The 11,017-nt window shown below is 39.4% G+C and overlaps 1 protein-coding gene across 1 annotated transcript; it reads right to left on the reverse strand.

Annotated features, from left to right (window-relative positions):
• Positions 1–240: 240 nt before the first annotated feature.
• Positions 241–10,674, reverse strand: rdh8a (retinol dehydrogenase 8a). The gene is made up of 6 exons (XM_038287972.1): positions 10,319–10,674; positions 7,765–7,926; positions 6,678–6,857; positions 1,283–1,376; positions 1,002–1,185; positions 241–898 (listed from the first exon to the last, which is right to left on the reverse strand). The coding sequence occupies exons 1-6, from the start codon at positions 10,422–10,424 to the stop codon at positions 674–676; spliced, it is 951 nt and encodes a 316-aa protein (XP_038143900.1). The 5' UTR covers positions 10,425–10,674; the 3' UTR covers positions 241–673.
• Positions 10,675–11,017: the final 343 nt, after the last annotated feature.

Raw genomic sequence — 11,017 nt, forward strand, 5'->3', positions numbered from 1 at the left:
TATTTTAAAATCAATCTTCAAAATGAAAACAAAAATCAAGCTTGGACCTGTTTGAACTTTTTAAAATAAAGAAAAAACAAACAAACATTTCATTAACCAAAAGATTAAAAATATGATTAAACAGCAGTTATGACCACAAGTAAACTACAAAAAGTTGACATAAAATTATCAAGACACATAAAAAGCAGAATTGTATATTCTGACTCTGTAATAAACGTCTGAGCAAAAAGTTATCTTGGCTACAAAGTGTTACTAACCCAACGTTTCTTACAATTTCCTTGTTTCACATGTTAACTGAGTTCAGTTTGTGCTTTTGTACTAGTCCATAAGATTTATATATCATGTTTATTCCTCTGTGCTTCTCTTAAAAAAAAGAGAGTGATATATGGTGGGGTTTTTTTTCATAACATTATGCAACAGGACAATATTAGCATTTTTGTATCCCTATCATGTGACAAATTTTTCTCTAATTAGGGAACCCTGGATATACCATCTCCTCAGAAGAAAAAATGTGCAATTGCGCGTTATCGTCTGTCAAAGCTTATCACAGTAATATCTTAGAACTACAAGTAGCTCTCTCACTTTGAGCTTTATGTCGTACATTACCTGCTCAGCCCAGAACCTTGCATAAAGACTCTAAGGTTTTGTGGCAGCGTAATACTAAACACTGTATTTATGGAGAGATGGTGCGTCTGCGCAGGCAGCTACATGTCAGGCATTTCAGGATGCTCATGGTGATGTGCATGAGAGGACCAAAATTAAAGAGCAAGTTGTAGAAGGTGTTCACAGAGAGGCCGCCGGTCTCATCTGCGTATTTTAAGGCCACGATGGGCGTGTAGAGGCTGTTGGTCAGATTCCTAAAGCGAGGCCTTTCTGACTCAATAATCTTTTTAGTGCACTGGAGAAAGAAAACAGTAAATTAGAGATGAGGATTGTGATCATTTAACAACTCAAACTTTAAAACCTGAACAAGTTGGTCAAACAGACTCCCATTGCCTTACTTTAGCTATGTCCTCTGGAGTCTGGCCCATGGCTTCAAATATATCTATGGACGATGGAAGGTAAACATCTTTAAAATATCGAACTGTGTCTGCATCAACTCCTGGAAAATCCATCTTAGCCACGTCTTCCATCATTTTCGTCTCAAACTCAGTGTGCACAGGGCCAGGCTCTATCATCGACAACCTAATGCAAGTGGACACAGAAAGGTATTGATGAAAAGAAAGATTAAATATATAAGTAGATCAAGAGAAGATTGACCAAAGGAGTGAGGTCAGTTTACCGGATATTGAACTTCATCAGCTGCACAGCCATACTTTCACAGAAGCCTTCCATTGCAAACTTAGAGGCTGTATAAACATCATTGAACACCACCCCTGGTTTAAGAACAAAACACAGCCGAATAAAGGATATGAATCAATAACACTAAATCAGTAAATTACAGGAACGCCTGGAAAAAAATAGAATACAGAAAAGGATCAATACTTTTGTTTCTCATTACAGAAAGCCAAACTTATTCTATAGATGCATTAAAAAGAGTGAAGTATATAATTTTCTTTTATTTTAAATCATTATAGCTATAGATAATAAATTGCCTTAGAAAATCTGAATACTGAGAAAAGGTGAAATCTTGGAAATCTATGGTCACAGTCTAATCTGCTCAAAACATCTGCAAATTACCTAAATGATGATGCATCAGAAACAGGGATGACCACAGACTTGGGAGGATTGTCAATTTACATGAATGTAATAATTTTACAACTCAGGGTGGAATTAGTACATCGAGAGTCACTATGCAAAGACAAATCAAGTGTCTCCTTTAAGTTAAGAAGAAACAGAAATGAACTGAAGCTCAGTGGTCCAGAGTCTTTTTTAATGCTTGCATTTCATTTGGAAATCATGAGTGGACAGACACCAAATATTTTTTTATTAAAGTTCAATATGAGGTTTCCACAGTCAGTCCTGATTTGGGTTGTAATGTCACCTGCTGGTATTTGTCTAATACATATTATAAAATCTGTAGTAAATAGAGCCCTTTACCAGGAAATTTTAAAACACCTCATGTTTCCCTGTGCTAATTAACTTTACCAGAAGCTGGTTATATGAAGCCTGGCCAGCCAAACTAATTTATGCTGTGTACACAGCATTATAGTCTGGAAAGGAACGGGCAGAGCCTGATATCAAAGGTGGGACTAACACAGCCAGCGGAAAAAAATAGAACTAATCAGATAACCACTGATGTGAAGCAAAAACATCTTTTTTTAAAAGAAAAGCTCTTAGAGCAGCCAGATGCTTAATATTTAACAATATAAAGAGCTCTTTTGGGACATAACAAAGGGTATCAATAAAATATTACTCCTTTGCAGCTGCGATCTTGACTGTTATGGTTCCAGAAAAGGGCTGCTGCATTATGGACCCTCTTCCCACACTATACTGATCTAGTATGTTCTAAACTGTAAAGTATTAAGCCTTACAAGACTGACTTATACACTTTGCAAGTCAGTCTGGCTGATCGTTACTGTGCTTGACTGAACCACATAGAGAATCTTCAGAGTACTGTCAAGAGGAAGACATGGTACGCAAGAACCAACAACATTAAAAAAACAACCGCCCATGGCTCTGCTGGTTTTACGTCAGCAGAGCCATGGGCTGTTTGTCTCCATAAAATCTCACACAGATGCTTAGTTTTTATTGATTTTATATTCTAATTTTATAAGACAGATAGTGATTTCACTATTTGTAAGCTATAATCATAAAAAATGAAAAGAAAAAAGGCCTTGAAATATTTCACTATGTGTTATGAATCTCCAAAACATTTTGTAGTGAGTGACTAAGAATGCTGAACTTTTTCCAGATATTCAATTTCATAAGAAGTACCTAGACAATCCGCATCTAGAGGGGAACACTGAGCAACCATATGAGAGGTAGTTAACATATAGCTGAACCCAGATATGTATACTGTATGAAACAATGCAGCCTTTGTATTTCCTTTCAATCTGACATTAAATCAGACTAAATATTTATGTTTTAGGTAATTTGCAATAAGCAAAATTATTTTTATTTACTAAATGTTAAATTAGTAAAAGATAAACCTTTTTATGTTTTACTTTGTTCTTTAAATTCTTAAATTGACATTCATATCTGTTTTACAGGCAGTTGATGTCATGATCTGGCCTGTTTGCTATACCTAATTAGTAATTCCTCTCACCTGCCGTTTTCCCTCCCTGCCTCAATTATAATTTATTCCTCTCACCTGTTTCCCTCTGGTTTATATGCAGTTCAGCCTGAGCATTCAGGGCCAGATCATTGCTTGTCTTTCTGTCAGTCTTTCTGTTCAGTTTTATTTTATGGTTCATGTCCTGGATCCTAGCGGCCAGTGCAAAGAGGATTTTAATGTTTGTCTCGTCTCCTGATTGTCCACTGTTCCTCCCCTGCGGAGTCCTCTGGGTTTTGGCTCATTATGGGGGGAGGTTCAGCTTTTATCCAGTAAGCCTGGCTCCAGGGAGGAGACCAGTTTAAAGTCCTGCTTCAAGTTCCGGTTCCTACGTCCTGTCTCGGCTACCCTCTTCCACTGTGCCTGCCTGTCTGCACCTGATCCTGTCTGCTCCTGTGCCTGACCACCTGGTCATGCTTCTGGTCCCAGTCAGACTCTGAACCCTCCTGGAAGCCTGTGCATGTCTGGAAGTCTGGATCCTGCCACCTGTTTCTGTTCCTGCCTGATCTGGATTCTGCCTGTTCGGTCTGTTCCTGTCTGTTCTGGATCCCTCACCAGGATCGGCTTCCAGCCTCACCTCTGGGACTGCCGCACTGGGGACATTCGTGGTCTGGACTGTTAAACCAGGTAAGTGACCAACACAGTTAATCTTATATCAGTTTATCGTGGTCACTTACCTGTGTTTCCTCCCTAGAGTGTGTGAGATTGGGCGGTGCCCCGCCCCCCGCCTGCAGCTTCCGCGAGCCACAGCTCCGCTTTTGTTTTCTTTTATTTAATAAACGTTTGAACTTTCCTACTGACTGTCTCTCCTTGAATACTGGGTCCATCTGTCCTCGGTTCATGACAGTTGACCCAGAATCCTGCTGCCCACATCCTCACTAAAACTAAGAAAGTGGAGAACATTATTCCAGTTCTGGAGTCCTTACACTGACTCACCATATCTAATACAATAGACTTTAAAAGGCTTCTGTTCATCTGTAAATCCCGGGTAACAAAACATATAGCTTAGTTGTTGTCACTGTACCAACCGCCCAGACCTTTCAGGTCATCTGCCTTAAATCAGCTCTAAATAGCCAGAAACTAACATAGAGAGGCAGCATTTAGTTCTTGTGCTTCACTAATCTGGAATAAACTCTCAAACTGTAAAAATTGCTGAAAACCTAAATTGCTTTAAATGAATATTAAAAACACACTTGTTAAGAGTGAAACATTTTTAGTTACCAGCCCCACTTTCCTTTAATTTCTTTTTTTTATTATTCATTTTATCCTTTTTAATTTAGTCATTTAATTAATAATTTATATTACCTTAAATTATTTCTGCTGCCTTTATGCCACTGAAATTTACTTTTTTTTTTTTTTAAGTATAGCGTTTTGAATTGTTTTACCATTGAAATGTGCTATATACTTAATCTTGCATCGTCTTTAAAATGTAGGACTGGTTTCTAATGTTTTATTTATACTTTTACAAGCTTCTTGTAGTATTTTGCTAGAATTGTGGCCTACTCTTCTTGACAGAACTGGTATAACTTTTTTCAAATGCCTTTTCAGGTCTGCAACAATTTTTTTCAAGGGGGCTAAGATTATGGCTATGTGATGGCCTCTCCAGTACCCAGACTCTTCTGTTCTTAAGCCACTTTATAACTAATTTGTAGTTCCATTTCCACAAGGAAGAATCATTTGTGCCCAAGCTTTAAAATCCTGGCTGATGTCTTCAAAATGATGCTTCATTATTTCCACATAAGAGCGTTTTCTCATGATGACATCTATTATGTGAAGAGCATAAGTCCCCTCCACAGCAATACACCACAACATAACACTGCTACCATAATAATCTAGGGTTGAGCTTGTGTTGTCCGGTTTTCCAGCTTCCCCTGGCTGATAGCGGATGGAAGGCCTTTTCTTAAGGTGGAACCAGGAATAACGTACAGTGAGGTGGGAGATGATATGAAAATATGAGAGGCAATGATGGCATTAAGGTTTAAGATAGGCATTAAAGTGGTAATAAGGAAATTGGAGAACTGGGGAAATTAGGTGATGCTGCTTTGTGTATTAACCAGAACGTTTGCCCCAGGCGTCCACATTCAAACAGATACATCTAAAGAATAGCTTGATGTATGTGGGAGTCCAAACTGTTCCAGAGAAATAAATGATATGAGGTGAACAGAAATAATAAAAGTCCCATGAACAACAACAGACATGTCTCCAAAAATCTGCCTTTACTCTATTATTGCCCAAATCTGGCCTTTTATTGCCTTTTGGAATAATAGAATTTACATTTTTAAGTGACCTTTCAGCCATTAAGTGATCAAGTTTTGTTCTTCCGTCACAAGGACTTTAGCTTTGTTCAAGGGTTAATAGGTAGATTTTCCAGAGCGCATTGATTGTTCTCTGGGCCACAGACCTAGCTCCATTTCTACATGTAATGGAACTGACTATTGGGGTTTATATTCATTTTTAAATTTACCTTATAAAGGTGTTGCTTTTAGGTGTCAGCAAGCTTTCCTGTCATATTGCATAATGTCCCAAAATAAGGCAATGTGTTAAGTTATTTTAAAATACTGCATATCAACAGGTGTTATATAAATTCACTTAGGTGTGTTGGGAGCTGGAGAAAATCCCATCTTTCTCCAGCAGAGTCCGCCGTGGATCCTCTGAGGGAGCCTCCTGCACAGCTGCAGCTCATCTAGATCATCAGAGGATCCACTATATAAGCTGTCTTCAGACCTTGCCTCAACGCCGCAGTGTTGTTCCAGTTGGTCAGCGCTAAAGCCTAGATCTTTGTGTAATCTCTATGACTTTGAATCCAGGCTGGATTCTAACCACCCTCTCTGTGTTTCCAGGAAACCCGTGTCTCCTCTGTGAAAGCTCAGGTAGAGCTAACCTGCCGAGCCGACCCTCTGAGCCAAACCCTGAAGATTCTCTGAGAACCTCCAAGCAGCTCTGGACTAGGGCTGGGAAACCAAAGCCAAGGTCTGTTCAAGCTAGACGTGAGACGCTGAAGCAGCAAGCGGACTCTGCTGACAAACTCTTCTCCAGAACCAACAGTGACTCTCCCAAAGAGAATCTCAAGAACCCTCAAGGTACAATCAGAGTTCACTTGGAAACCAAATCCTGTCAGCAGTCTATAACCGCTCTGTCTCTCACGCAGACTCCGGTGAAACCAGAACCCAGGCCCGAACCAGTCATCTGTACATTCTGTGTGTTGTGCATAATAAACTGTTAAACTTTTCATCCTTGTGTCCGTCAGTGGTGTTCTGCATAATTGGGTCTCCATTTGAGAACCCATCATGACAAGGTGAAGCTTACTAAGCCAGCTTAATTAGTTTTAATATAAGACTTTGTTTTGAAGAATCAACAATTAGCGATTGTTTCTTCATCAGTACCAAGTGTTAGGCTAAACTAACACCTTTTTCTTGGATCGTATTTGAAAAGTTTTTTAAAAGGACATTTTGAGAATTCATACCTTGGAGACCCATTACACTGCTCATGACCACAATGTGTCCCGAACGCCTCTTCTTCATGTCTGGCATCACTTCTTTGATCATACGAACCACTCCGAAGAAATTGGTGTCAAAAACTCGTTTCATTTCATCAATGCTGATGCTTTCCACGGGTCCAAGCAAGCCCACACCTGCGTTGTTGACTGAAAAGAAGCACAGAGACAGAGAGATGACTCCTCTCCTATGGTACTGTATAACAGTGTCAGCCTTTAAAAATCTTCATCAGTTAAGTCTCTTCTTGTTAGAATAAACACAGATTGATCACCTAAGCTATGACCCGCTCATGCCACCAGATGTCAGTGTGTGACAGTTTTGGGGAGGTGTGATGTAACAGGAGTCCTTGCTTAGGGGCCTCTGGGTTTTGAGTAATTATGTGAAGGGGGTGTAATGCGGGATGGAAGCAGGTTTATAAATAGATGCTTTATCCAGACTAAAGGTTTTAACAAGTACTCAAAAGAGGTTCTTGCTCAAGGGTCACTAATCTGAAAACATGCCACACACTGCAGATTAAAATTCATTAAAGTGTGCTATTGACCAAACAGATAATCTCAGTTTTGGTATTATTCCCCTTCTTATTTTTCCATTTTAGAGAGCCAATAAGAAAAATAAAGTGCTGTAAATAACAAAGTTTAGAAGCTGTGTTTTTTTTTTTTATTGAAATGCCTGATGATATACGATCTTGCTCTTTCTTTGGGTGCAAAATTTAACTGGCCACTGGAATTTCAAGACTTCCAGTCCCCTCCTTCCACCCACTCAACTGCAAAACCACAGCGAGTGAAACTACAGCCTCGCTTCAGCCTGAGACGCTGGTGTAATAAGCCTTTACATACTTTAATAACAGTTAAATTATTAAAAAGGCTGTATTAAACACTGAATATTGCAACAGGGAAGTAAGAGCATCTAAGCTATTGCTAATTAAAGTTATGACTAAAAATAATTATGAACTGTTTTAGACTACATGGCAAAAGAAAATGCAGATGTTTAGTTAATACAGTAGGGATTAATAGATATTTAAGCAGTTTATAGTGATCCTTTGTGTGCAACACTTACTTAGAATATCAATGTGGCGGTCTTTAACATTGTTAATGCACTCCTTCACAGAGTCATCGCTGCATACATCTAATTGGAGCAACATCAGGGTCTTCCCATATGCATCTCCAGCTGCTTCCAGAAGTTTATCCTTCTTCTTTAAGTCTCGCATGGTAGCTATAACTGGTTGATAGAGACAAAAAGTAATGAATAATTAAAAACGGCATAAAACAACTTAAAAATCCTCTAAATCAGTTAACAACACTTAAAAATCCTTCCATACTGTGCTAGTTTTTTAACATGATTGTAATTTTGGAAATAATGTGGGATCAACAATGTGTCGCTTTTGCTTCCTTAGTCCAAGCAAATATTTGCAGACTGCATTTTAGAGTAAATAGTTTTTCTGATTAAAGCACCAAAAATATTGGGGCTATTTTAGATTAATCAAACAAATACATTTTTTAATTAAAAGAGAGAGAAAACTCACAATACAGTCCCCTGAAAAAAACATATTTATTCACTTTTCTTTTATTCAAAATATATTTTTTTCATTCATCTCCAGTTACAGGGCTGCTTTACAGCAGCATGTGCCGCCAACTAATCTAAACAGATGTGCAGGACACACTGAACTAGAAGATAATTACTTTCTGACGCAAACAACAGTATATGTGAGTCACTGAAATGTGGTCAGAGAGACCAAAGGACTCCACAAGTAACTGAAACTTTCAAACTGGAAGCATCAGCAGAAAAACACTTGTATAGTGTTTGTGAGTGAAACCCAGGGGAGGGGAGGTCAAAGTTCTTAAAAGGAGGACACACCTGTAACAGGACACAGATCGTATTTCCTCTGAACTTTAAACACAGGACAGCACTAACCTACATACAACGCAGAAATCCATCACATGCAGCAGCTATCAGCAAAGTGCTGCTGGGGTTTTGTTGGCCTCTTCCTCATCCTGTATTTAGATGTTGCTTAACAGGTGAATGAGTGACAGCACTATTGCACGATGACAATAAGCAGAAGCAAACAACCTTTAATCCTACATTCAGTCTACCTGTTGTCCTTCATAGATAAAAGCAAGGTCTAATTTAATTCCTCTATGAACATAAACAGAGCTTGATAATTAAGTTAAAAACGAGACCAGCCCCTTTAAGGCAATATTTCATCAAGCTTGGAAATGAAGGAGGACCTTTATCTTTTAAATGTCTTTGTATTGGCTGTTGTGCATACACCTTGTTAGTTAGCTATTATTACTATTTACAAAGCTGGTGTCTACATAAGCAACAGAAGGATTTACATGTTGAAAGAGAGGTAAACAAGGGACCCATTGTTCTCCTGGTTCCTGAAGGAAATACTTCTGGGAAGCTCAAACATTCTAGAAAGAGCTGCATTTGAGGGGGAAAAAAACAAATCTGTTACTAGAGCCGTCTTTAAGCTCACTTCATGCCACTGCAACTAATTGTTACTCAATGCACAATGCGATATCTGGTCACTGATGGGTTCTCTAATCAACAGGGTTGAACAGCTCTCTTGTTCAGCTGCGCTTGACTGAAAGCAGCTCACAGTGAGATTTACACTAAGGCTGTGGTGGGAGGGGGGAAAGGGAGCAGTGAACTGTTTTTGTTTTGCTCATCTATTTCACAGCAATACATATCTTCAGATCCCAGTGGTTCAAAGCAGAAAGAGGGATCTTAAACCAAATGCTGCAAAAAAAAAAAAAAATGTCAACACTGATAGTAACGGCTTCATTGACCTGTGACTGTAACTGTAGGATACAGGCTATAACAGAAGTGATGGATGGTTTATCTTCTGACACATTCATTGTGAAACGACAAACAATATCAGTTTTGTGGAGATTCACAGCCAATGCAAAAATCCTTTCATGGAAAACTCCCACAGTGGTGTCTCACACACTGAGAGGTTCCACAAAGCAAGAAAAACAAAAAAACAAAAAGAAGATTTTGAATTCAGTCTAAATCTCTAAACTCAGATTAATGATGTCTGGGAAGCTGAGAGGAAACATTCAGACAGACAATGTCAGAGTGGGACACCACAGCTCCCCTGTGTACCAATGGAGACTTCAAACAAGGCCCCTGCTCTGGAGTGAACTCATGCTTGTACAGGTCTCAAACTTTGTCCCCCCTTTTCACACTGGCTCCAGTGCAGGGACTATGGGCACATTAGACACGGCACTAAACTGGAGCAGGCCCTCTACAATTCACAGCAATAAAAGAGGGCTTTGTGCAGGAGAAGTCACTTGAAAGAGGAACTGACAAGACTCCTTTTCTGAATCCTGCCTGGCAAGCGGCATCCTTGCAGAACCTTGTGGAAGCAGTCCTTTGGGATGACAATGGATGAGCCTATATGAACACTGTTAAAATGGGCTCCACGAAATATCAAGTATGAGCGCGTTCAGTCAAAACAAACTGTATGGGGTCGCGACACCAGAGTGTTGCAGGAAAGTAAACACGGACAAAGTAGACTTTCAAACGACCCCTTCTTACAGCCCTGCAACTGATAGGTCTGATCAAAGAAACAATGAAGAATAAAGCGTATTTCTTTTTTTTTTTTTACCATGGTAACGCTTCTTTTCATCTTTGGCCAGCGTGACAGCGATTCGTAACCCGATGCCAGAGGAGCAGCCGGTGATCAGCACAACTTTCTGCCCACTGTTCGCCATGTTCCGCTGTGTTTTCCAGCGCTGCTGCTGCTGCTGCTGCTGCGGGAGCCACCGATCACCGCACTTTTAAAAAACTAAAGCGGATCATGAAACCTCTGCGGCCATGTGATTGCTCAGTCACATGGTCATGTTGATCGCAATCTGGAACCCAAAACGACGTGACATAAGACCTTCTGGAGTTTAGATCTTAATGGGTTTCTATCGACTAGGGGGGAAAAAAGCGGTGCCCTGTTAATCCTGCAGAAAAGTGCGGACGTGCACGCGCGCAAGTGCGTGTTTTTGTGAGGGGGCAGAGCTTATTAGATTTGTGAGCTGTTGACCCCACCAACACATAACTGTAATGTTCACTCAGTATTCCTGCAATATTTTATTAGTGCAGATACTATATTGTTGTTTTCCAGCTAATATTTGGATAAATAGTTGAAGTAAACGTTAAGCATAAATATCCACTTGTTTATTTTACATTCAATTTTCATATTCTTGATTAGAATTGTATTAGCAGCAATACTATTATCTTTGGATTTTGTTCTATATGGATTAGTTGTAACTCAGCTCCTCTGACCTGTTTTCAAAGTGGTGTTAAAAATGAAGCT

Source organism: Cyprinodon tularosa, unplaced genomic scaffold (assembly GCF_016077235.1).
Source record: "Cyprinodon tularosa strain WSP-4 unplaced genomic scaffold, ASM1607723v1 ctg246, whole genome shotgun sequence".
Lineage (NCBI taxonomy): Eukaryota > Metazoa > Chordata > Actinopteri > Cyprinodontiformes > Cyprinodontidae > Cyprinodon > Cyprinodon tularosa.